At 49.5% G+C, this 27728-nt stretch overlaps 1 protein-coding gene across 1 annotated transcript in view; it reads right to left on the bottom strand.

Moving 5' to 3' along the window:
• The window catches only part of LOC144728418 (putative G-protein coupled receptor 162), a 45051-nt gene extending 17704 nt beyond the window's left edge, over positions 1-27347 (bottom strand). Inside the window, exons 1-2 of the mRNA XM_078607848.1 lie at positions 26826-27347; positions 16749-17748 (exon numbers count right to left, since the gene is read on the bottom strand). Coding sequence (XP_078463974.1) covers positions 16749-17549 — 801 coding nt within the window. The 5' untranslated portion in view covers positions 17550-17748; positions 26826-27347. The remainder of the gene's footprint in view (positions 1-16748; positions 17749-26825) is intronic.
• Between the last annotated feature and the right edge of the window lie 381 nt (positions 27348-27728).

The raw sequence follows: 27728 nt of genomic DNA, 5'->3' as shown, positions 1-27728 counted from the left end.
TTTTAAATAGTCCCTTTGTTTGACACAGCGAGATGACTGGAGGTCCACATTTTTTTTACAAGGATGGGCATTAAAAGTCGTTTCTTTTTAATAGAGCCAAAAATATTGGTATCGATGGACTCGATAGACCACGTGTTTTATGGTTTCATTAAACGTGAAAACACGACGTGAAATAAGATTTAATTGCAGGCGTGTGTCACCGCAGGCCAAGTTCAGTGTGGGAGCGTAAGACACTTTACAGCATATTCCCTTTGGCATCAACCCCGAGTGTACCTCCTGGCAAATCCCTTCCTCGGGGTCCCTGCAGGCAAAGACCCAAGCGAGACCCCCTTCCTACCCCCCACGTCTCGACAGTAACAGTCGATCTGATGTATATATATGGGATGCTGCCACTGTAGTGTAATGGTTAGCACACCGGACTCGCAATCCAGAGGTCACCGGTTCAAATTCATCTCCCAGCGTGCCAGCTGAAACAATGGGCGGGTTTCTAAAACATCCCCCCCCACCACCACAACCACTCCTGTCCACCCAACAGCATAAATGTATTACTCTACAGTTGCTAGACGGGTTGCTTTCAATGGGATAAAGTGTGGTTACAGTACTTCCACCCCTTCCAAGGCACCTGGCCAACGTTTGGAAGTAGGCCAAAACGCACTACAGTGATCCCTCGTTTATCGCGGTTAATGGGGACCGGAGCCCCTCACGATAGGTGAAAATCCGCGAAGTAGGATTGGCCCCCTAGGAATTTCCGTATATGTGTGTGAGGGTACCAGAATGTTTAAAATATGTATATTTATACTTTATATATATTTTTTACTTAAATCTATTTAATTATAAAACCTTCATATTATACATTCACTCTCTCTCTCTCATACGATACGTATCATGGTGTTCTACGCTCACCAATGACAGTAGTATCTTGAGACTTGACTCCAGTAATGACGACGACGACGACAATGACGATGACAATGACGACGATGACAGACCTGTGCAGTTCGATGAATGTGATGATGAATGATGATGATGATGGTGTTACTGCACAGGTATAATGAGGCCTTTAAATCAGTTCGAAAAATCCGCGATGCACTGAGGCCGCGAAACTTGAACCGCGAAGTGGCGAGGGATTACTGTATACATTTGGGGGCTCTCTACATTGTACGCTGACCTCCTCTTTCACAAGCAATGGTATGAGCAGGATATTTAAGGGCTACACTTTTAGCTGATAGAGCCACGAGGCCTGTGGCTGACCCCATGGTCATGCCTCATCCTCCTCCTCCTCCACCCACGAGATTCTCTCTAGCACAGAGGACCAGGGTGTGCCACTGCATGTGGCGGATAAATAATTGATGTGTACCCATGGCTGTGTGAGTGCAGTTACGTGGTGTGGGACGGGGGGGGAATTGCCTCTTTGCTAGGTGCAGAAGCGACACGTAAAATCAAATCCCAGTCGCTCCCCACGAGATTGCTATGAAGTCTGCCAGTGTAGTGTGCCCCAGTATCTATCCAATTAATCTGCCTTCCGTGTTCATTTCAAGGCAATTGATTGGGCACATCGCATCTGTTTTGCAATGAATAGCTCAAGCGGGGACTGTGTACTTTCCAAAAAAGATTATGGTTAAATTACTTGATAGAGTGAGATGACAGCAGGGGAAAAAATGTGCAATGGGCGAATATGGAGTGTGTTGTTTTAATAGAGTCACGAGGATTGATATCGGATCAATATGCGTCTCGCGGTTTATAACGCGTCTCGCGGTTTAATTAAACATTGGACGTAAAATGTGAAATGGAATGTAAGTAATATTCGCTCTAAAAACAAAGCGCACGGAGTAGAATATTAAAATGCTGGCTACTACCCTCCTGCCCAACCACCCGTTCACCCACCGTCATTATTCAAATGCAAGTGGTGTCCTAGTATGTGGCGCCACACTCTCCCATACACCAGCACGCGGATGACGTCCACGTGTGATGGTGAGCACATTGACTTTGCGATCCAGAGGTCGCCGGTTGGATTCGAGCTCCCGGCGCTGCAGCTAAAACCAACGGTGCAACTTTCTCAACCTCCCCACACCTCCTCCAGCCCACAGCCTCTATCCACTCAGCAGTGTAAACAACGACTCAGTAAAATTTTGATTAAAAGCTTTCGTGACTGCAGGGATTCATATTCTTGGTTCTTTCGGTAAAGTCACGTAGAAGGGAAATAATCAAATAATATAAATATTAAACAATAAAAATGCTCACGACGTTTCGACTGAAACACAAGCAATCGTCATCAGGTGTGAAATCCACAGCAAGAAAATTTGAAAAAAATTCCGCGTAATCACACCTGATGATGATTGCTTGTGTTGCAGTCGAAACGTCGTGAGAATTTTTATTGTTTATTATTTTTATTATTTTATTATTTCCCTTCTACGTGACTTTACCGAAAGAACCAATAATATAACGACGCAGTTAGTTTACGATTTGCACGTGGTGTGTGTGTGTGTGTGCTGGGTACAGTGTAGGTACCTCCCCCTTTTCCAAGAGGTTCTGGCCAAGGTGAAATAAGTAGACGAAATGCACTTCAGAGGGTCTGTCTGGAGTGGCCTCTATTGGAAATCTGTGAAAAAGAGCTTTTATAGCTCATTGCAAGGCCGTAGCCATGGAGTCCACATTGGGGGGGGGGACCAAATCTTACAGGAGGTCCGGGGTCCCCCCCCCCAGAAAAAAAATGTCTAATTTTGAAAACTCATTTCTTGGCATTTCCTGCCTAAAATAAAAAAAAATGCACTAACACATAGGATAGACTTTTTTTTTTACAATAATGTCTAATAGTGTATTGTATTACATTGCTCTGTTTTTTCTTTTTTTTACCTTTTCTTGTTTCATTGTATGTAATGGTAGAGATTAGGGATTAATAAAGCACAACCATAACCACAATCATATACAAATAAATGTATTTTATAGCAATATATTGGGGGGGGGGGGGACATTTTGAGAATATTTGAATATAGGTATCTGTCCCCCGCCCCCCCATATATTATAATTATAGCCTTGGCTGATTGGATTCCTCCAGTATAAATAGATATTCTGATTCTGGAAGGCCTTCTCACGAGCAGTGGCGTCAGTTAGCAATTGCAGGGCTGCACCTTCTACGCACAAGTCTCGGTGCGTCCCTTTGCTCGTGGCGTACCTCGATGCTGCAGATGTCAGCGTTCACTTTCTTTGCCACTCAACTAACAGTCGCGATACGATTCGACAGTCGGTTCACGTCTTAAAACCGTGCGGTGGAATGTTGCGACATCTCGCGGTTGGAGAGGGGCTCGCATTAAACACCGTTACAACATGCGAATACAACCACGTGCATTGATCCACACGGATGTCGTTGAACGGTAACCGGAAACCGTTTAGAAAATTCCGCGTAATCGTTTTCAGTGGAATTTCAGCAGGAAGAGGCGTGCATACCCGAACTGTACCCCACCACATGCGAACTGCCGATCCAATTGCCGTGGCGTTATCCATTTATACTACTGGGCGGATAGAGTCCTGGGGGAATTGTCTGCATGTTGAACTTCTTTCGCACCAGCGTACGTAGCCAGTCGCGCTTATGGACAACAAACTAAAAACAAAACGCAGTTCTACTATGAGACCTCCTTCACCAGTGGCAAAATATAGTAGTAGGTTTTTACCCTTTAAACTGGTACAAAAACCTACTACTATATTTTGCCACTGGTAAAGGAGGTCTCATAGTGTAAATGCTTACCCAGAGCTCTCAATAGTCTGATAGTGCGCTGTTTTTTGAGTTGTACGCCTTTTGGCGTCATCTGGTCCAACACCAATGGAGACTAGGCTCTAAGGTAAGCTGTCTCGGGTGTGGACCAATCAACTTCAAGGACAGTGCATATCATTACCATTATCAGAGTTGTTTCTTTTTGTTTGCATTTTGACTGCTTGTGTTGCGGTTATTGCAAACATGATGCCTTGCATAAAGGTGTCAGTTTTGTACCAGTTTAAAGGGTAAAAACCTACTCCTATAAAACGCAGTTCTGTTAGAAATTAGTTTTTTTCCGTATAGATTTAAGAAACTTTCCCCATTGTTTGACCTGCAGTGCCCAAAAGATGGGATGGAACGCCTGACCTTTGGATTGTATGTCCATTGTGCAGATAACCATTACACCACTGTGGCAGCATCCTTTTTTGTTCCATCTCAGTAAAAAAAACGTGATGTTCATCACTCTCGGCATGTCTGTGTGTCTACGCTCAACTCAGCGGATGGATTTACAGACCGATAACATTGAAAAAAACCCCCACCACAGCCGTTCAATGTGAATCGCACACCGAGAGCGGACAACTGCCCTTGAGAAGAGGACGAGGGTACCCTATTAACTAATTCATATATCCAATTAGTGGGAGAGAACAATTGATACGGGCTGAATTATACGACTGCAGCGAAACGTAAACACGGGGAGACAGGGAGAGACACAGACGTCAGGCTTTTGTGTTGGTACCTTTTACCGCTGAAATAGGGATATGAAAATCGTACCCGAATATCATATTTCTGAATGTGCGTGATTAAAAATTTAAAAGGGAGAAACAGAAGGACACGAGTGAAAAAGTGAAACCACTTCTTTTCAGGGTTAGTGATTTGAAACGCTAAACTCCCAGGATGCTCTGCCGGTGTATTTTCGGGTTGTACCGCATGTTGTTGTTTTGCGCGTTGTCCAACGTTTTGCATCCACATGTTGCGAGCTTCTGCAGGAACTGAATTAAATCAAATTTCAGCACCACACGACGGCGCGTTGTTCGTCACGACGTCCGATGTTTCAGGAACTGATTTGAATTGATGACATTTGTTCAGTTTTTGAAGGAGCTCCCGGCACACTGAGCGAAACTTCGGACACCGTGCCGAACCTCGCGCGGTAACCCCTAAAACACATCGGAGAGCTAAAGGATGGAGGCAGCTTGAACCAGGGACCTACCCTCTGCGGGTAGATAACTTTCAGAAGAGAAGTAGATAATTCAATGTACACGTGTTGGTTCAAGGAAGCCCCACTCACCCCGTCTCTCTTACCACTCAGCAGTGGTAACATTTGTCGATGTGAGGAGCGAGCCGCGCATTTGGAGAGAGGAATGATTGCAAACCACGTGGCGGGTTGGGAAGACGTTGTCTGTATCAGAGCCGCTGCTAGAGGTTGGGGCAACGTGCCAACCTCCGACTATATTCTGATATTCATTCTTCTGTGGCTGGTAAAAGCTCACTTTATTGGAGGTGCCGGCCATGGAACGTCTATTTGTCTGAAGCATGCGCTGTGGATGACTTTGGCAGGGGCTGTCCACTGCTGGACATATGTACCCCATGCAGGGAAACACTTTGGCTGTGGGGCCAGGATATGAGAAGAGGAGTGATTAATTGCATTCTTCTCGGATGGTTTTGAGTGGATTTGTTGTTTGTGTCATTTGCCTCTGTGATGACCTCTTGACCTTTGCCGTGAACGCTAACGATCCTCAATGTAACACTCTCACGAAACATAATACCGGTGAACTCTCGTCGATTGAGTATTTAATCACCGCATCGCAAGACGTGCGGTCCAATCTCGCGAGACTTCGTGCGGACTGCGCGCCGCGGTTTTGCGTTTCACGGGGGGGGGGGGGGGGGGGCCTTGAGCCATGGACGTTGACTTCAGGCACAGAACTTGACAACAAAGAGAGAGAGAACACGAAAGGTCTGTCAGGATAGCTGCTGCAATAAATTCGGTGGATTTTCCATTGCACCATGAAAAGCTGAAGTTTGGACAGGTTTCATGAAATGCAGCACCTAAAATAACTCAAGGCGGGCGGTGATCAAAATGAACGTGGTGGTGGTGGTGCCGCTGAATGTTTATTTTATTATGAATCCAGAGTGCGCGCAGGAAACGTGTTTGAAAGGACATTTCAAAGACTGCGGGTGACTGCCGTGGCACTTGCATCTCCGTAAGCCACGGGGACATTCAACAATAACAAAATGGCTCGTTTGTGAGCGGGCTTGAACAGTCGCCACAAAGACGCCGTCCCCGCCGTAGAAGTTCCTCGCTTTGAAATGAGGCCGCCCAGAAACCAAACTGCAATCTGTAAAGTGGCTCAGCGCTCCTTCAGCTTAACGCACATCTCCGTGAGCTGAATATAAGCGGAAATACTGCGTAGGTGTAATGGTTAGCAAATTGGACTCTCCAGTGGTCCTAGATTTTAAGCTTTCGTGACTGCAAGGATTCATACTCTTAGGTTTTTTCGATTCGATTCTACTTATCGGAGCAGCAGATGAAACAATGGGGCAAATTTATGCAGGTCCAAACACATCAATTTATGCTTCTTCGCTCGCACGAATGGACTCTGGAATTTGGTCCCGTCGTCTCTTTTCTCAGCTAATACCAGCTTCCTATCACCGTGCTTAATTCAAGACGAGCGTTTATCTATCGAATATTCTACAACTTTAAGGACGCTGTTTGTTGCTGGACGCTTGGCGTTGTGGTGTGGGGTAGAGTGTGGCTACTCGCACATTTTAGACGACGTCTGGCCAGCATTGAAGAGTAGGCCAACACGCCCTTAGAAGTGAGGGGTTCTCTAGAGCTCCCTCTAGCGGAAGGTTCATCTACCAGCAGTGGCTTGGGCAAGTAATTTTAGGGCTACACTTGTATATTACAATATATTTTTTTGCTGCTGCTGCTGCATAATACAAGCATCCGTTGTGTTTTTGGAGGTTAAAAAAAACTAATTTCAGGAATGACAGTCCAATTAGCCTTGCATCCACAGAGAGCAAATCATGGGAGTCTATTTTAGTCGATAATGTTGAGTTCAGCTCGGCTGGAGGTGAGAGGCAGCAGCAGTCAAGTAAAGGGCTTCACGGTGCCATGCTCATACGGTCCGCTGACCTGCCGTGTGGCCAATTCTAAAACGTTTGGCGACGAAAATCATCCGTTAGCGCTGCCTGCCGGCACCGTGCTATTTGCATGAAGACGTTTAACAAACGCTTCGGAGAGGATGCCGCACGAAAAGGTCGGGGACCCTACGATGCGTCACCACTGGCCGGGACATGTTAGGAACGGTGACGAAGGCCGGCGATCAGCGTAAGACACTCCAAGTGGGAGTTACACTTCACCAGTAGCAATAATTATGAAAGTTAAAGGTGCAGCCTTCGCACTTTCTTGCTCATGCCACTGCTGGTGGAAGGACCTCCATTCGTGGGAGCTACAAGGAACCCTTCTAGAGGATATTTTTGCCTTCTTATGCCACTGCTAGCCACTCGTCTCAGAAGAAGTGGTCGTACCCACACTTTATACCACCGCACGTGGCCTGCCGATTGACTGACTGTGGCCTACCCCATATATGCCGCTGCTTGGTCGGAGGAGTAGGCATTTTAGAAACTTGCGTATTGTTTCAACTGCAGCGCCGGCAGATGAAACCAGCACATCGTGTTGATTTGTTTGCTCAAAAGCAAACCGTCTATTTGTTGAACTTTTTAAAAATGCACATTGGCGGGCACATTAAGGTTAATTCACGAAGGCATGCGTAAGCACGGCCACAACAGAGGCTGCACCTCCCATGCGGAGCAAAGCCACATCAACAGGTGTGCACTTTTGCATAGAATCAATATCGAAAATGTCTCGCGGCCTTTCAGCGTGATTAACGTCCTTTCAGCCGATGAACTCCTCCTGTCTCCCCCCTTGCCGTCATTTGTCACCAGGCAATAAAGGTACTGTCCTCGTATGCACGTACGTTAAATATATTTTGAACGTCGGCGAGTGGATTTTACCGACCGTGCTCTGCATCGTACTCGAGGCTGGCGAGCGTACATCACCAGCGCAAGCAGATTTATCCCCACATCTCGCGGCTACGAATCTCGGTGTGCGTACAGCTCAAGGCGCGGTGACATCTGCTCTGCCAAATTTACACTCGGCCACAGGTTTCGCGATAGACACGAAACAAAGCTGGTAAATCATCCTGATTCTTTTTTTGGCAAAAAAAACACGTCCAACGGTGATTACATTACATCACATGGAAAAAGCTGGCACGATGCGAATGACTTTTAATATTAGTCTAATTGTTCGGTACGGTGGCAGGGCACTGTGATGAGTATGCAGTTTTCAGAACTGCAATAAAATTTTCCGTAGTGATTACATTTCCCTCCCGCCCACCCTCCTCCCAGCTGTGGACTATTGCTGAAATGTCATCTGTCACATTTTGATGACACGGTCGAAGCACTCATCATCTTGGCAATGCATCGCATTGCTTGTAATTGACACTTTCCCATCGGATTTCATGGCAAGACACGCTGTGCGATGCTCAAGTCTGGAAGAGAACATGGCAGGTAAGGGTTTTTAGCTCTCAGTTGGCAAAAATAAATGTCGCACTGGGTTGCACACGTGCGCAGGACAGAGGGAGGTCCAGGTTGCCGTGACGGTGGCATTTGGCGTGTTCTCCACGAGTCTGGCGACCAAAGGGGAAGAGATGACCTCAGAGCAGATGGCGTTAAACTGTTCGGGCAGATCGTGGAAGTCGGGTATCTACTGTGCAGCAGCTGTTGGATTTTGGCAGAGGGAAGAAAGGGTGGTCGCATCAGCGGTTTTATTCTTGAAGATGTCTTTGATCTTGATATTTTAAAATGTTCGCCAAGAAATTAATGGAATCCTAGAGAGTGACGTCGTGGATCTCTGTGCGCGGGTCGATGCTCACAAAGTAAAACCTCTCCCGCGCCACTTGGAGTGACATTTACCGTCGCTTGACGACTGTCACACGCGGTTGTGAGGTGTGTGTGACCAGGGGATGGCAGTGCTGAGTATCGCCGCTCTCATGTGCGGCGGGGTTTTCTCCGGGCACTCTGGTTTCTTCCCACACGAAGCCAAGCACTCAATAATAGTATTGGGCAGACATCCCAATTGCAGCACTCTCTTGTCAAGAGAATCCTGAGATTCGGCGAGGCTTTCCTGGGTAAATACTTGGTAATGTTATTATTATTATTACACTGGTCAACAAATAAAACATGTCTGGCCTGGACTTTTGCAGCTGCTTTAGACTAATTTCAGGGTGCTGATTCCAAATGTGATCTCAAGTTTTCTCTATCACATCTCATTTTTATGCTATCGGCATACCCCATTTTCATTAATTTTACCCGAAATTAACTCTGTCACTTATGATTGCAAGTTGTTGCGAGTCAGTGACTGCTTTAGTGTTAAAATATGGTGCTGTATTTTTATGATAGTGTGTTTATAATATCATTTTATGTAGATATCCACATTTATTTAATATTTTTCTTCTGCAGTTTTTATTTAAAATGCAATATTTTATATCTCAAAAACCTGATGTGATGGACAAAAAATGATGCCAGATTTGGAATCAGCACCCCAAAATTACCTTATAACCGTTGGAATATCTTATGCCAAAAAAAGTGTGTTGACCAGTGTTATCAGAACTGATGATGGTGGTAGTGGTGGCACTGCTTGCCTGTAATCCAACACTGCGAAGGCAAGGTTTGGTGTAACTTACAAATATTGCGAGACTCCATTCCCACGGGCGTCGAGAAGCCATGCCTTGGCGTGCCATCAGCAGCCGGTGCAGCAAGTTTGGACAAATCTCCATCAAATCAGGATTGAAATCTCCATCTGTTCCATCTGGTATCGCATGTTGCCCCCTCGCATGCGCGGGGGTTTCTCCCGGTGCTCCAGTCTCCTCCCACGTGTATAAACACTCATTAATTGGCTGAGAACCTCTGAATGTATTTTTTTACATGAATGCACTTGCGTCTTGTTTAATGTGCAGCGGCAGTGTGAGATGCAGTTTGCATTAATGACGCTACTGAATAAAAACGTAATATTATTACGATTAATCGACCGAAAGTTGTAATCAACTACATTTTGTGGTCGGTTACTCAGATCCCTTTAATCCTGACACCTGCCCCTAAAATACAGGCTTAGCTTGATGCGACTGATAATGCAGATAATATCAACAAGGCCCGTATATCACCTCCCGTCCAGCAGCACACATGGGAACAACGCAGTTGGGACGATTTCCCCCCAAATATATTTTCGTTGTATCCACTTAGTCAAGTTAATTGGACGATAATCGGTAGAGCGATCGATTACTGAAATAAACATATCCCGGTTGTAATTATTCCTCCATATGGCTTTAGTCTTCCAGTAGCCAGCTGGCATGCCTGTCGATGTAAATTGCACTGGATGAACATCGTGTAATGTATTTGAAAGGCGATGAAAAAGAAATGAAGTGTGCTTTGGCTTGTAGATGGTAGACGCCATCATAATAACAACACATACACGTGAGCCGTTGCATGTTCGTGCCAGCGTAAACACGACTCGGCCATTATAAGTCCAGGGGTTATACATCTCTCTCATTGTCCTCGTGTTGACGGTGTTCTCTGTATGAGCCGTATCGCAATACAACACAGCACCACCACAGCACTACGATATCTCAGTGGTGCATCTAGTGAGACGGGGAGTGGGGGTGGGGGGTCTCGTGATAACGCTCGTCAAAATAATCCATTACACTGGTCAACAAAAAAATGACATTTTTTTCTGGCCTGGACTTTTGCAGCTAGACTAATTTCAGGGTGCTGATTCCAAATCTGATCTCAGATTTGCTCTATCACATCTCATTTTTATGCTATCGGCATACCCCATTTTCATTGATTTTACCCGAAATTAACTCTGTCACTTATGATTGCAAGTTGTTGCGAGTCAGTGACTGCTTTAGTGTTAAAATATGGTGATGTATTTTTAGGATAGTGTGTTTATAATATCATTTTATGTAGATATCCACATTTATTTAATATTTTTCTTCTGCAATTTTTATTGAAAATGCAATATTTGATATCTCAAAAACCTCATGTGATAGACAAAAACTGATGCCAGATTTGGAATCAGCACCCTTATGCCAGAAAAAGTGTGTTGACCAGTGTTATGAACGAAACTGTGGTGTGAAGTTGTGTCACTATTTGGGAGTTGCTCGATTTGAAAACAGGCCACGTTGATGAGACGGTTGCCAGCGTATATCGCCCGTTTTGCCCGGGGTCGCCTTTCAAAAAGCGCTTCCCATCTCAACGGGCCTCCCTCACAATAAACTGACCACAGCCGAAGAAAGGACCGTTGCAGAATATGCAAATTAATTTGGCCCTGACAGCTTCCCGTCGGTTTACCCGACCGTTAATTAAAGACAAACCGCGGGTTGGAAAGCGCTGCATAAGCAAGCCGGCCATGCATAAGCGCGATTTTTAAATCCTTTATATTAAGTTCACTTGCTTGCTTGCGCGCTTACGACCGTGCAAATCTTTCGGTCGTTTTTTAACCCACTTCCCGTGATCAAATCGAGCTGACATTTTGCACACAGACTCGTTGTGCGTGACAATGTATTTTCGTGAAAAATGTTTTCCAAAATGTTACAATTTTTAGGAAAAAAAAAATACGATTTAATTACCAATTGCTTAATGGTGGCAGGCAATCATCTGACCCATAGGTGGCAGCCATCTCAAGCCAGAGGACGAGATGACTCTAGCCGCCACGCATATAAAGGATTTATAGTGAAAAACTTTGTTTTTACGGGTTAATTTTTTCACGACTTGTTTGTTTATCTCTCTTTTATGAGTCTCACAAGGCTCATGATTATTAGTATTGCCAACAGCCGCTCACAGTCATTTCTGCCCTTCCTGTCTGCACTGCTGACTGGCCTTGCACACTCATCCTTGCATCATAGCGGTGCACTTCAACTCAATGACTCTTGACGAATGCGCCTGTTTTACGACACATTCGTGGAAGCCGTATGCCCTGACCTGCAGCGTCAGCGCAATGTTTATACTCGTGTTTTAACGAAGGGAGCGTAAAAGTGCGGTCCAACGGTGCATCTCTGCTGCGCTGTCCTCCGCTGTGCCACCCCACGTGGCCCCACAGTCTGTTGGCACATGTTCAATGCACGGTGGATCACCCATCGAAGCAACTGCCCAGGTCTTCTTGGTTCTTTCGGTAAAGTCACGTAGAAGGGAAATAATAAAATAAAATAAAAACATAATAAAATACAATTCTCACGACGTGTCCAGGCTTAAAATCAGCTCGAGATTCTGGGTGATTTGGTCGCGATAATAATATTATTTTACACCCCATTGCAAATCCACTGCTGGATAAAGGCCTCTCCATGCCTTATAATAATGTTTTTTTTTTCAACCATACTTTACCACACAGGTCAATGTCGGTTGGTGGAAGCAAGGGCCCACAATTGGGTTGGGCCATCGCATGCATTTTGAGACTAGCCACTCAATACGGGTATAAGGGCATGTGCTCGGTCACAAAGCTATTACTGTGTGTGTGTGAGAGCAATGTCTGCTCTTGGCAGGCAAAGGCACATGCTTGATAATGGCACGAGTGCTCATCGCTGTGTGTGTATGTATACATGGGTATGTATGGCACGAAAGCACATGCCTAACCTTAACGAAACGTGTTGGAGCAAGAGGGCATTTACTGGAGCATAAAGCCACCTTTCGTAGTTGAAGGCGTGGGGGGGGGGTTGCGGCAAATATCAGCGAGCGGCACTAATGCCCTTTAGAATGCGTGACACCCGCACAGGTTTCGGAAGAAACGAGCTGAGATTTAATGGCTTTGGTGACTCAGTCCTCTGTGTGAAAGCCAACTCCGCAATTTCACGATTCTCTGCGGCGTAACGGATTTGTTGTCACGGAGGCAACTTTCCGCTTCTTTCGCGCCCGCTGAATGCGGTGCACGTGGGGCGCCGTGGATTGTGATCAGCCCTTCGTGCCGCACAAGCTCGAAACGCCGTCCCAGTGGCGGAATGCGTCTCGTTTAAAAAGTCAGCCCCATGGCGTGCGCGCCACGTGACCCCCGGTCACGGAGCACATCACGGCATCGTTAAAACATTCCGTGGCAAGGCTTGCTGGATCGCGGCCAGATGTGGTTAAGGCCCCGCGGAATTGCGTCTCGCTGCATCGTTGACGGGAGCGGCCAAAACGGAGAGCTATTCGTATTCGGGGAATGCCGTGAATATTCATCTTGTGCGTTTAAAAAATGGAATCAAATGAATGTATCTAGCTAATTGAGAGAGTTTCTACTGCGTGGGCTTATTGCGGTCGTGCCGGAAGGCTCTCCGACGCGTTTTCAGATTTTATCGAGCGCGGCTCGGCATCCCACTGCACTGAATGGAATGATTCTTTTCAGAGAAGTTCCCAGCAGTTGGAGCGAAACGTCGGACACGATGCCGAAAAACACGCTGTGCAATCACGAAACGCACGTCGGAGAGCTACGCGAGATCTCACTGCGGTTACCCGCGTTGCACTTTGTGAGACTCTCTTAGTCGGGGGGGGGGTGGGGGGCTCTCCAACGCACCATCTCGTAGAGGCCCTTCCGACAGCAGTGGCCTGAAGCAAGAGAGGGCAGGGCTGAACTCTTTCCCTGTAACTTTATTTGTTACAATTGAATCGCGCGCAGTAGTTTTTTTTTAACGGTGCTTCTGCCCCGCGCGGCGCACCGGACGAAGCGACTCGTGGTCCACCCCTCACGCCGGCATCGACGGCATCCGCGTCACGTCAACTTGACCGACGGCCCTCGTTTCCCCGGGCGGTCGTCCGCACGCGACTCATCGAGCTTGCCCCGCGGTTGGTCGCTCGCGCCGCGCCGGGGAGGCTCCACGAGGTAGGCCACTCCCCGGACAACGCCGCGACTCGCGGCGCGTGGAATAGACCTGCGTCCTCAGAGCAACGTGCTTGGTGGAGGTGATGGGCTCCGGGGTGTGGTGAAGGTGCATCCCTGCAATTCCTTGCTCACGCTACTGCTGGTCGAAGGGCCTCTAAGCTCTGTTCAGCCGCTGTCATGGACGATGGCATTTTGGGATGCTCAACTATGCCGGCCGGATATCTTGGAAGAGTTTGGTACGCGCACACTTTTTCCCGCCGCGCGCGACATGCCGATGGCTTAATTGGGTAGGTGGAAGCTATCCCTAATACATTTGCAGCAGAAGGCAGCAGCCCGCGTACTTCATTACGACTTGCGCACAGCCAAATGTGCACCGCTGCTTCGTCATTTTAATTTGGGAGCCCATTAGAAGCCATTGTGTGGTAAGCGCCTTCCAGCGGCGCGCCGATAATATCGTCCCGAGTTGAATTCCTTTTGTGCTCGCCATTGGAATCTTGCGGGGAGTTCACGTTTCGTGGTGCTTGCCAAATGAAAAAGAAACAAAGACAGAGATCCCCCCCCCCGCCGTGTAGCCTTCACAAGCCGTTGGGGCAAGTGCTCTTCGGGAGCCAGTTTTCTAGTTTAAGGCGTCGTGATAGTGATCGACCGAGGGGAGGCTCAGGACCGGTTCAGACATTCTCCACTGATGTTGGCCGTCAGCGGGAATCGAATCCGGGTTCTCGTGTTTGTCACGTGGCACGCGAACCCCTTCACCGCAGCTCCCTACATGACAAAATAGGCTGCATAGATGCACGCGTAGCCTCGGCAAAACAGAGAGTCATCCTAATTCAGTGCATGTGCTCGGCACTTGAGGCCCGCGCAGGGGGTAATGTCAAAGCAGTGATCTGCTTCTGAGAATAACATAAACAAATAATCGCGTGCTCTGCTGAACGCGATTTTACAATTATCTCTCCGATGCGTTTTCGGGTTTTGCCGCATGTTGTTTGCCACGACGTCCGACGTTTCTGTCAATGGGTCGGGAACTTCGTCGGAAACGGCATTGTTGTCCGGATGGAGTTTTCGGTGCAATTCCTAAAGATGCTGTCGGCGCTGGCAGCGAAACGTCGGACATGGTGCCAGACGACAGGCCAGGCGACCCAAAAAAACCACATGGGGCAGCCGTGCAGCAGCAGGATCGCGCAAACCCTCCGCAGTGGATTCTACGATTTCTGCGTGAGATTTGATGCAGGATGAATGCAACGAACATACTTTAGATGTTGAACTCTGTTGGAGTCCCCAGTGAATGGATGCACATTGGGTTTCTGTGGATGTAAGACGGTTTGAGCTGCAGTGGCAATTAAGCGCCAAATAAATGCAAATCCCTATTTTATACGCCCGCAGGCATAGCCTTGATTATTCCGTAAAAAAAAAAACTCGCAAAGCCTGCAGAGGAGCATTTTGGGTAATTGGTAGGAAGGTAAAGGTGCAGCCCTGTAATTGCTTGCTCACGCCACTGCTGGCAGTATGGCCTCAATTCGAGGGAGGTCGAGAGAGAGAGAGAGCTCCACTCGGACGCTCTTCTTGGCCGACTTCCACGCGGGCCACGTGTGTGGAAGCACCAACACTTCACCCCACCGTGACGCGGCCTGCCCATCGACTACACGGTGGGTTTGCACGTGAAAACCGCTGAGGTGGTTGATGGGGGCGATTAAAGAAACTTGCGTCATCGTGATAATTGTTTTTTTACCCTTCTATCTGGCAACAAAACTGACACCTTTTTTTTACAAGGAGTCATGTTTACATAGACCACAATACCTGCAGTCATAATGCAAAAAAACCATAACTCTGATAATATATGCACTGTCCTTGAAGTTGATTGGTCCACACCCGAGACAGCTTTCCTCGGGTGTGGACCAATCAACTTCAAGGACAGTGCACATTATCAGAGTTATGTTTTTTGTTTGCATTATGACTGCAGGTATTGTGGTCTGTGTAAACATGACTCCTTGTAAAAAAAGGTGTCAGTTTTGTTGCCAGATAGAAGGGTAAAAAACCAATTATCATATTTTTTACTGTCAAATGAGGTTCCAATGGTTTCGTCATCGTTTCAACTGCCGTGCCGGGAGATCGAATCGGACCTGGCGACCTCTCGTTTAACACGTCCAGTGTGCTGACCGTTCACCGTGGCGGGCACCCTGAAACATGTTGGGTAAGACAATCAAATAGATTCATCTGTATCGTCGTAATGATCCAGTGCCGTCTCGTTCTGAGACTCAGCCCGACTGAGAGCAAAAACGCCAGCAGTAGGTCGCATGAAATATCTTAGGTGAGATTATATATTCTATGTGACTTTACCGAAAGAACCAAGAATATGCATCCCTGCAGTCATGAAAGCATTAAATTGAGATTATATATTTTAAACCCCAAATGTAAATTGTTGCGATCTACGATATAAAAAAAAAGATTCACATCGAATACAGCGAGTGGCCAGTTGCGTTAAATCCCTCTATGGGAAAATTAAAATTCATTATGAAACTGTTAACACAATTCACCACCTCCTGTCCACGCAATGGAAGAGTCGCGTGAACTCATCAGTAACTCGTGCAGGCCGTCTCAATGACAAACGACTATTGATTCTGGTGATAACGTATCATGCTGTGCCAGAGGCTATGCATATGGCCCCCTTTACAAGTCGCCTGTCTTCACGTCCACACGGAAGCCACGTGATTTACAGGAGGCTCGAGTTGATTGCGATGTGGAGATGGAGCGATATATCGATGAGCGGGGAGGGATTCAGAGTGGTGGGGTGCACACAGAATGAGGAGGCTTGAGCTGCCTTAGATGTGGGATCTTTTCGCTAGTATAAAAAATTATGAAAATATAAGAAGACGTTTTACCCTTTCTGGCAAATAAAACAGGAGGTGTTAAGATATTCAAACACCAAATAAAAACCTTTTGCAAGGCATTTATTGACCGCATACACACAAATACCCATTCAACAAGAGGGAGGGCGACTTTGGGAATAATTTAGGACGGGTGGTAAACGTACCACCTCCTCTGCCCCCATCGCCACCACCACCACTACCACCAACCGCCACCTCGACCGCCCACACTCACCAGCGTGGGGATGCCGGTGAGGCAGTCGTAGAAGAAGACGATGACGCTAATCAGGTAGGTGGTCTTGAGCGACGTCTGCACCGGCTCGGAGCCGTCGATGGACGACTTGCGCTTGCCCGTGGTGTCCTCAACCACGATGGTGGGCACCGTGATGGTGGCCTTCTCGGGCGCGCGGCGGGCCTGGTGTACGCGGCACGCGGTCTGGTAGAGGGTGATGCCCGTACACGCGATGCCCATGGCCAGGCTGCCGCCCTGCAGCGTGAGGAAGCAGGCGCCGAAGCCGAGGCCGATCTTGGTGATGAGGAAGTGGCACTCGCGCGCGTAGTAGCGCTCGGTCGTGTCGTGCCAGCCGACCGCGGGCAGCGTGGACAGGATGAAGGACACGGTCCAGATGCCCATGATGGCCTGCACCGCCTGCTTGCGCGTGTTGCTCAGCCGGTAGTTGACGGGCCAGCGCACCATCCACATGCGGTGGTAGGCGAGCGACGACACGGTGAAGCACGTGGCCAGAGCCAGGGTGTAGAAGCTGGACACGAACACCTTGCAGAGGCCCTCGGTCCACTCGTAGTCGGAGGAGCCGCGTCGCATGTTCACCACGGCGTACATGAGCAGGGGGATGGTGGCGGTGAGGGCGTGCGTGCCGGCCAGGGTGCACAGCAGGAACTCGAGCGCCTTCCATTTCTGCTGCTTGGCCGACACGCTGAGGATGCCCCACACGTTGGCGACGAGGGCCGTCAGCGAGCACACGAGCCACGCCAGGGAGTTCTCGCGCAGGAAGAGCGCCTCGCCATCGCCGCTCATCGTTCACGCGCCGCCCGCTGCGTGCGGAGCCCGGACCCTCGTGCCACCGCGCCACGCGCTCGGGCGGTCGTTGGGCGGGAGGTGCTGCCGGGCCCCCGGCCGCATGGTCCACGGGCGACGCCGGATCAACGGCCCCCCCCCCTCCCCCCCACCGCCTGCCTGCCGGGTCGAGGAGCGGAGCGGTGCGTCCTCTGGCGAGCTGCGGGCGGGACACATTTCACGCGGCTCAGCGGTCAAAGTTCATTTGAATTCACGGTTGATTTTAAGGGGTTCGCGGCCACGTTCTACGTTATGTCCGCGTGCTGGGAGCTGTGTTGGGTTTCAGTTCCCCGATTAGGTTCCCTAAGCGGCTCCGAGCAAACGGGAGCGAAGCCGAGCTTTGTCAGAAATGGAATGTGGCTCCGGGCGCGTGGAGCGAAACGTCGGACGTCGTGCCGAGCAACACGTGGTCACGATCAGAAAACACATCGGAGAGCTGATAGGCACGACCGGGCATCTCTATGCAGATTTAGAATTGTCGTATTTAGTGTTAGACTGGAGGAACCCGATGTTTATTTGTTCACAAAAGCCTCAAGGAGTCTCGAGACTGGACCAGGCGGGTCCTGGCATGTTGGGATGTTGGCCTATTCTATTGAAGAGTGTGAAATGTTACAGAAAGCGTTTGCTTTTATAAACAAAACACTTTATCGCGAATTAAATAAAGTGTTTGGCTTCCTGTGGGAGGAAACTGGGGAAACCGGAGAAAACCCAATGCATTCAAAGAGGTGACGATAGTACGTCGAACTCAAAAGCCCCCCACACCCATCGATTTAAGAATCAATTTCGTGTACCACCATCTCCTGGTCACATGGTATCCTCGATCTTACACAAGCTGGTAATAACCAGGCAGTCTCCAATCCAACGCACTAACCAGGCTCAACACACCAGCTGACCTTTCACGGTGCTCCGGTCACATGTAATAATCATGTTAATTATCATTATCAGAGCACGTCTCCAAACTTACATTCTCAACGCAGCACTTATGGTAAAGTAACTCGTCGTTTATATCTTTCGAAGACTCTGAACGCCATGCACATGGAGTATGTAAATTACTCTGTAGGGGCACATCGAGCGGCGAGGCTCGCGTTGTTTTACAATCGCGCTTGACCCGACCTCCGACGGCCGGCTCCGTTATCTGACGGAGACTCACTCACTCCTAATGGCGGCGACATTATAATGGTGATGATGCCGCCAAGGAGGATGAGGAGGCTAAAAGACAGTTTGATTGCACTCGTGGCAGGAGAGTGCTACGAGCGTGTTGCGTGTGCTGCAACAGGCGATTCCGGCGAGGGGTTGGGCGATTCGGGGTTCCGTTAGCGCGTGGGCCCCAGCAGATGCCACGAATAGACGGCGCACGGATGTGTGTTTTTGCTTTTACGAGTGACCCCATTGCGAAGCCCTTTTGTGCGATGCCGAGACTGAGCCGAGAATGGGGGTAAAAACAACATGGGCATTTTCGTTCTATTCTATCATGTGCACCAACAGGGGCTTGCGCACAAACACGTCCACGTCTACGTACACCTCGTGCTCTCTTTTAGCCCCACCCCTCCAAATACGTTCCATTCATTGGCTACCACATTCTTATGAGCTCCCCCCCTCTCCTCCCCCTTAACTTGTATTTAAGAACTTGCATCTTGGAATCCCTGCCTCACTTGATACAGCAAATCTGGCTGTGACGGTCCCACCTGATGACGGAGACTTGTGTTGCCTCCGAAAAGTCGTGGTTTTTATTATTTTATTTTTTATTACTTTTAATTTCATTTTTTACCTACATGGTGACTTTACCGAAACAACTAAGAGTATGAATCCTTGCAGTCACGAAAGCTTCAAATCTAGAATTCGTTCATCGTGCAAGAATTATCGTCAGTCAGTCATGTTCGATCTACTGCTGAGTTGACCCCGATCTCCGCCCCCCCTGCCCCCACCCCCCTCCCGAAGTCGCCGTTATTTCTCGCGGTCTTGCCGCAAAGAGTTACGGAGGCTGATGTCACGATAGCTCCATCCCTGCGGTAAACTTCCTGCCCTGGACGCCTTCGTCAAACCTTGGCTGCCCGCCCGGCCTCATGCTTCACCATCGGCCGTCATTCTTTCGAGCCGCGACGCGTCCTGCCCAATCCCAGTTTTATTTTTTTGGAGCCAGCCACCACGATGTGTTTCACGCCTGCGTACGGCCTCAAAATTCTGCTTCACCGAGATTATAAATGAAAGTGTGGCACGACACGTGTGGGACTGCATTCTGAACACAGCGATGCTTTTCACTTTGAAAAAGAATCAACCAGCGTGGAGGAGTATGGTCAGATAAATGGACATGCCGTGGGGAGACCTTCACCCTGCAGACCACTTACACAAGCCTGTACATTATTGCGTTATTATTTCAATCTCGCAGCACCTACGCAGTCCAGTTTCTACCTTACCGTGTGTCTGTGTGGACCAAATCGCTCATAATGCGTGCAATCTCATCACATGATAATGGAGTTTTTCCCATTTTTTTCTGGCAACAAAACAGGTGTTAAGATGTTAAAACACCAAACTGAAACCTTTTACAAGGAATTATGTCTGCATTAACCACAATGCTTGTGGTCAGAATGCAAACAAAAAAACTAACTCTGGTGATATATGAATTGTCCTTTCAAACTGATTGCTCCACACCGGAGACAGCTTTCTTTGTTGCCAGAAAAAAAGGGGGAAACCCCCTATTATCATATTGTGGTACTGGCAAAGGAGGTCCCATGATGTAGATCTCATTACATCTCGTGCAATTGTGCAGCTAAAGTGTGGGTAGTGCTTGGATGGCCGACCACCGTGCAGAAACAGGGTTTCCATCGCCTCTTGCTCTGCGGTGGGCAGCAGATGCTCAGTTGTGGTCAAATCCATTGTTATGTTGTACTGTACTTCTCTGCACCTGCGTCTATTTTCTTCGCCTTCACCAACTCGCGCCGACCAGTGTGGTGAAGTATGATCACTCGACTGGCACGGGGCGTGAAAGGGGCCTTCATCCAGCAGTGCAATAATACCAGGGATGTGCGTCACGTGTTAGATATGCATGATTGATAACGCAGCGTGCACTGCACCCACAGCCCAGGGATATGTGGAAGCGTGATGATGATGAGAGAAGGTTTTGTTCCATCTTGGATAATTATTGAGTCGAGCGGCCACCGTCAGCCAAATTACCCGCCTTTCAGATTGCCATTATAGAAACATTTTCCGAAGTGCCCTTGAGAACATTAACGATGGTTATTAATTGGAGAATTATAAAAACGGCGAAACAAATCAAGGTGATGTTGAGGGCCAGGAGACGTCACGAGAATCACCCAACGACGAGAGACGGAATGAACTCCCTTGGAGTGGAGACTGAGAGAGGGGGAGCGGAGAGACGGTGGAGAGAGACAGAGAGACACAGAGACAGAGACACAGAGACAGAGAGACACAGAGGCACAGAGACAGAGACACAGAGACAGAGAGACAGACACAAAGACACAGAGACAGAGACACAGAGACAGAGAGACACAGAGGCACAGAGACAGAGACACAGAGACAGAGAGACAGAGACACAAAGACAGAGACACAGACAGAGATACAGAGACAGAGAGACAGAGAGACAGAGACAGAGAGTCAGATAGACATAGAGACACAGAGAGTCAGATAGACAGAGAGACACAGAGACAGAGAGACACAGAGACACAGAGTCAGAGAGACAGAGAGACAGAGACGAGGTCACGGAGGTCACGGCTGGATAGGTGCGTCTCGCCCGAGGAGGAAATGGAATCGAATTGCATTGGGGGTAGAGGCGTTTTGTGCCCTTCCGGCAGTTGGAAATGAAAGGCCGACGGTAACAGCGAGAGGTCGTTAATTAATCATCATTATTGTTGTTGTTGTTATTATGTACAGCTTTGTTGTCAGTCCACGGCTGGATCGAGGGCCTCCTGCGCACGCCGTTTCTGTCTCCTCGGGGCTCGTTGAGCGGCAGCCGCCGCGCTGCTCAGTGGCGGTCGGCGAGAGGAGATCGGCTCGGATCCCACCGCTGGTAGCTGCGGCAGTGCATCTTCCTGGGGTTCACCCCCGGGTTCATATTGCAGCGCGCTAACCACTGCACCACCGCTCCACCAACCCCCCCCCCCCCCAAGTCATTACTGTTTTTTTTTACGTATTCGATTCAACTAATACGCAGTACACGCTGATGATATGGATGTTGGGAATGTCTCTAAGGAGATGGGGCATGAATGAAGAGGATCGAGTTTTCAGCGGGGATTGCTGATCTTCTCAAGTTTGGGGAGGCGAGGCTCGGATGGTCCTGGCACGTGTTGACGAGAGAACAAGGAGATGCAGTTATCAAAGGCTTTGGAGATTAGAGACCCGTAGACGAACACAGAGACCCATAGACTCGCATAGAGATCCGTAGACTCGACAAAAGACCATGGACTCACGCAGCGACCCATGGACTCACGCAGAGAACCATAGACTCACACAGAGTCCCATAGATTCAAGAGAGCCATAGACTCACGCAGAGATGCATAGACTCACGCAGATACCCATAGACTCACGCAGAGAGCCATAGACTCACACAGAGTCCCATAGATTCAAGAGAGCCATAGACTCACGCAGAGACCCATAGACTCACGCAGCGACCCATGGACTCACGCAGAGACCCATGGACTCATGAGACCCATCGACTCACGCAGAGACCCATATACTCACGAAGAGACCCATAGACTCACGAAGAGACCCATGAACTCACGCAGAGATTCGTAGATTAGAAGGGCTGTGGAGGCGCCACTCGTGCAACGCACAAAGGAGTGGAGGGTGACCGAGGGGGGTGGGGGGGGGGATGTGGAACGAGGTGCGAGGATCGTCGTGGATGTCACGAGGGAAGAGGCACCGAAATGAAGCTGGTGGAGAAATAAAATCTAAGACGCCGAACTCACGAGGCATTCATGGGACTTTTGAATAATAACAACAATAACCATAGTACTGTGCGCGTGCTGCGCCATGGTGAACATTGATTGTACTGCGGTGACTACGTGCACGGGCTCCGCTATCTCTCTCTCGAGTGTCCTCAGCATTGGCTGCGAGACGCTCCCTATTGACATGCAGCGCTCTCGGCCAGAAACGCTGTCTTGTCAGTGTGCTGTGTGTGTGTCTGTGTGTGTGTATGTGTGTGTGTCTGTGCGTGTGTGTGTGTGTGTCTGTGTGTGTGTGTCTGTGTGTGTGTTTGTGCGTGTGTGTGTCTGTGCGTGTGTGTGTGTCTGTGTGCTGTGTGTGTTTCTGTGCGTGTGTGTGTCTGTGCGTCTGTGAGTGTGTGTGTGTCTGTGCGTGTGCGTGTGTGTCTGTGCGTCTGTGAGTGTGTGTGTGTCTGTGCGTGTGCGTGTGTGTCTGTGAGGGCGTGTGTGTCTGTGCGGTGGTGTAGCGTTTAGCGCTACGCTGCGCTATGAACCTGGCGACCCGGGTTCGATTCCCACTCACGGCCAACACCAATGACGATTATCTGAACCGGTCCTGGACCTCCCCATAGGTCGACTCAGCCTCAAATGAGTATCTGGTGCGGTGTGTAAACATCGCCACTGGGGAGACAAAGGCGGTCGGGCGTGGTCCTGGCTACCCACGCCCTCGTGTGCCGTTCCGGCCTTCATAGGTGCTCGCTAACAGCACTTGCCCCCTACATTCTGTTACAGGCTGTCCTGGGGATATTTGTCTTTGTTACAGGGTGAGGAGCGGTAGTGTAGCGGTTAGCGCGCTGCGCTACGAACTCGGCAGAGACCCGAGTTTGATTCCCACTCAAGGCCACCAACACCAGTGACGAGTATCTGAATCGGTCCTGGGCCTCCCCTAGATCGACTCGGCCTCAAATTAGTATCTGGAGCGCTTTGGAAACATCGGCACTGGGGAGATAAAGGCGGCTGGGCGTGGTGCTGGCCACCCAACCCCTCGTGTGCCGTGCCGGCCTTCATAGGTGCTAGCTAACAGCACTGGCTCCAAAAGCCCGTTAAGGCTATAGGGGGATCTTTGTCTTTGTGTGTTACAGGAGGTGTCGTGGTTATCACACTCAACCCGGCGAACCGAGTTTGATTTCCGCACACAACCAACAACAGTGGCGAATGTTTGGACCGATCTTGGGCCCTCCCCTAGGTCGACTCGGCCTCAAATGGGTAGTTGGGTGTGGTGAGATCTATAAAACGCCGGGACTGAGGAGACAGCACTTGCCCAACAGCCTTTTAAATGCCATGGGGGGGAGGAGAGGGGGGGTGTTTGTCTACGTGGCGTGTGCAGGTTCGGAGGTCGCTGAATTCATCAGGTGCAGCAACAGCTGCTCGTTTGAGTTCCGCTCGCAGTGTTTACCCACGACGGATATTTTTAGCTTCGCATTATTCAGTGCGGGCGAACGGTGGTGATGGTTTAGCTCCGTAACGCTGGACGCACTCGCAGCTTGTTGTCCACCCAGCAGCATAGATGGATAAAGCGCAGTCGAACGGTGCGGTGGGGGGTGAAACGTGTGTGCTTTCACCCCCTTCCAATACGTCTGGCGATCGAGGACGAGCCGGCCAAACACCGACTCCTCGTGTGTAGGTGGCCCCTTCCACCAGCGCCGGCCGTGAGCCAGAGGTCGCAACCGGGTACCCGATACCCGTACCCTACCCGATACCCGGCTACCCGTACCCGGCCGGGTACGGGTACCCGTTTGCGACCCTGGTGCGGCCGGGTACGGGTAGGCCGTGAGTCACTGGTGAGTAACCGTTTGTCACTCATTTCCCAACGTCTTGTCTCTTCTCACAATTCAAGTTCCTAGAATCAACCCACCCGCGCCTGCAACATGGCTTCATCCCAGAGGTCGCAATCAGGTACCCGATACCCGTACCCTACCCGTACCCGGCCGGGTACGGGGGTAGGGTACGGCCGGGTACGGGTACCCGTTTGCGACCCTGGTGCGGCCGGGTACGGGTAAGGAATCAAAACCCGTTTGCGAGCTCTGCCGTGAGCAAGTCATTGCCGGGCTGAACCTTTGACTTCCACAGCACTCGCCGCGCATTTCGGATGTGCACCACTGCTCAACACGCGCAACCCGCGAGTGTGCGCTCGGTTATGCAGCACGCGACTGGACATGAGACGTCTCAGCCGGGTCTGTCTGGGTCGGTGACCGTCCAGGTGTCGCTCACCGACTACTCCCTCGGCACACCACGTTCAGGATACCCCTCGCTCTGGCCGCGTGCTCACCACTGCAGTGGACGAGCGACCCTGATAATAAAGGAGCAATAGCCTTGAATGTCGCTAGCACGTGTGATGTACTAGTTTGTAATATGTAAAGTACTGTATTGTAGTGTGTGTTGTCATCTCAAACGTAGCATATACACATGCACAATTATAATTATTCAATTATTTTAATTAGGGATTCAATTACGACGACTTACCTCTGGCCTATGTGCTGTAAAGGAGGGCCATTGCCCGAAACGTCGCCTGTTATATATTTTTTTCAAATTTTTAAACCACGGTGTTATTGACGAATGTGTTGAGGTTGTGTTAGTTGTAAAGTACAAATGTATACTCTACATTATTGCAATGCATGATATTACGGTATACATTATATGGGTGCAAGAATTCACAAGAATGGTCACAATGCATCGCTTCCACGTGCATGCAAAGACACAGATCCCCCATACAGCCTGTAACAGACTGTTGGGGCAAGTGCTGTTAGCGAGCACCTCTTTGAAGGCCGTCAGGGTACACAAAAGTGCGGGGGGGGGGGTGGGCCAACACTACGCCCGACCGCCTTTGTCTTCCCAGTAGCAATGTTTGCACCAGGTATTCATTTGAGGCATGCATACACACACACACGTATTTATACTGTGTATGTGTGTGTGCGTGCAATGCGTTAATGTGCATTCTATACACACATTCTGTACATGCACGCAGTGCTATACAGATTGAACAGTGGAAGCCACCGAGCGGCGTCTCGCTTCACAGCTGCACGTCGGCAACCATGCACGCCTCTGTACAATAAAGAATCACATGGCAATGCTGCGATGATAACGCTCACCATTCTTGCGGAGTATACACACACACACGCGCGCATGTGAAACTGTGGGAGTGAGACATCCTCGCAGTATATACGCGCATGACCACACACACACACATCTCTGTGGAATAATCACATCACATTGGCTGTCATGGTTACACTGATAACCATTCTTGCGGGCTATTGGGCATCTCACGTGCAGCATCGCAGACAAAGGCAAAGATCCCGCTTGTTGCGCCTCAACAGACTGTTGGGCCAAGTGCTGTTAGCGAGTACCTCTGAATTCTGGCACGGCACACGAGGGAGTGGCTGGCCGCCTTTGTATCCCTAGTGCAGATGTTCACACGGTATACATTATATGGGTGCAAGAATCCACAAGAATGGTCACAATGCATCGCTTCCACGTGCATGCAAAGACACAGATCTCCCATACAGCCTGTAACAGACTGTTGGGGCAAGTGCTGTTAGCGAGTACCTCTATGAATTGCTGTTAATTTACACATCTGCACTAGGTTCTCAATTGGGGCTGAGTCGACCTAGGGGAGGCGCAGGAGCGGTTCAGACAATCGTCGCTAGTGTTGGCCGTGAGCGGGAATCGAACTCGGGCAGGCGGGGTTCTTAGCGCACCGTTGCGCACATCGCAAGACACACAGACGCCGATGAACAGAGCAACAGGAAATCCTTGTAATTTGAATTCCACCACTCATCATCTCCTTGGCTACGATGCAGCGGGTACTATTAATACACCAACCCAGTGCAACAAAGGTGCGAACTGCTTGGCAGCAATAAGCCACACACACACACCGCCCCCTATTACGAACAGCGATGTTGCACTGCAAAAGCAAAGATCACCCCTATAGCCTACAAAGGCGGTCGGGGGGCAAGTGCTGTTAGCGGATAGCATCTAAGAAAGCCGGACCGGCGCACGACAAGCGATTTGGCGTGGATCAGTAGTGCCACTACCAGGCTGCCTTTGTCTTCCCAGTGCCGATGTTCACGCACATAGCACTGAGGTGTTCGTTTTAGGCTGAGTCGACCCGGGGGAGGCCCAGGACCGTTTCAGATAGAATCATCACCGATGTTGACCGTGAGCGGGAATCGAACTAGCGTCGCCGGTTTCGTACGGGCAGCGCGCTAACCGCTGCGCCACCGCTCCCCACGCTCGCCACGTGCACGGTGATTGAGACCAGGCTTCTCGCCTGCTTAGGCTCGTGGTGACCGTATCACCTTACCTTCAGCAGGAGCGGTCCTGCGCCTCCTGTTGTCCCTCTTTGCTGAACCTTCCACGAGACAGAGGCATCTGCCGGGAACTGTCACTGACAGGAAACCCCACGACGAAGCGCCGATGCTGCTGCTACTGCTGCTATTCTAGCTGCTGCTGCTGGACATATCGATGATAATGATTGTTTTAACTGCTGATTATGATGATGTTGTTGCTGATGGTTGCTGCTACTGCTGCTGATGATACCCCTGCTTCTTCAATTGCCGCCGCTGCTGCTGCTGCTGCCGATGGCGTTGATGATATCACTGCTGCAACAGCTTCTGCTGATATTGCTGCGGCTGCTGCTGATGAAAGCAGTGATAACTGCTGCTGCTACTGCTTCTACAGCTGATCAGTGTGGATCAATGCATTAGGCTTCACTCGAGTGTGCGTGTATATTTGCGTGTGTGAGAGAGAGAGAGAGCGCTGCAAGAAGCCTCCATCAGTAGAGGCGTCTGGGTTCTTCTCCCGCACATCACAACGAGCTCGTGTGTGTTTCTCTCTCTCGCTCGCTCTCTCTCTCGCTCTCCCCCCTCCCACTCTCTCTCTCTCGCTCTCATTCCCCTTCTTATTTTTATTCTGACGCTGCCTCCATCTCTTACTACAGGGGGCAGCGTAGTCATGTCTACGATCGCGCGATCCCAGGCGCGGTGGTTTAAAGCCGATGCACATCGGAACCAGGAGCTGCCCGGGACTGAGGACCAGAAAAATTAACCCGTAAAGACAAAGTTTTTCACTATAAATCCTTTATATGCGTGGCGGCTAGAGTCCTCTCGTCCTCTGGCTTGAGATGGCTGCCACCTATGGGTCAGATGATTGTCTGCCACCATTAAGCAATTGGTAATTAAATATTTTAAAAAAATTCCCTAAAAAG

Source organism: Lampetra planeri, chromosome 28, assembly GCF_965212315.1.
Source record: "Lampetra planeri chromosome 28, kcLamPlan1.2.h2, whole genome shotgun sequence".
Taxonomy (NCBI): Eukaryota; Metazoa; Chordata; class Hyperoartia; order Petromyzontiformes; family Petromyzontidae; genus Lampetra; species Lampetra planeri.
This window is presented reverse-complemented; position numbering and strand designations above follow the sequence as displayed.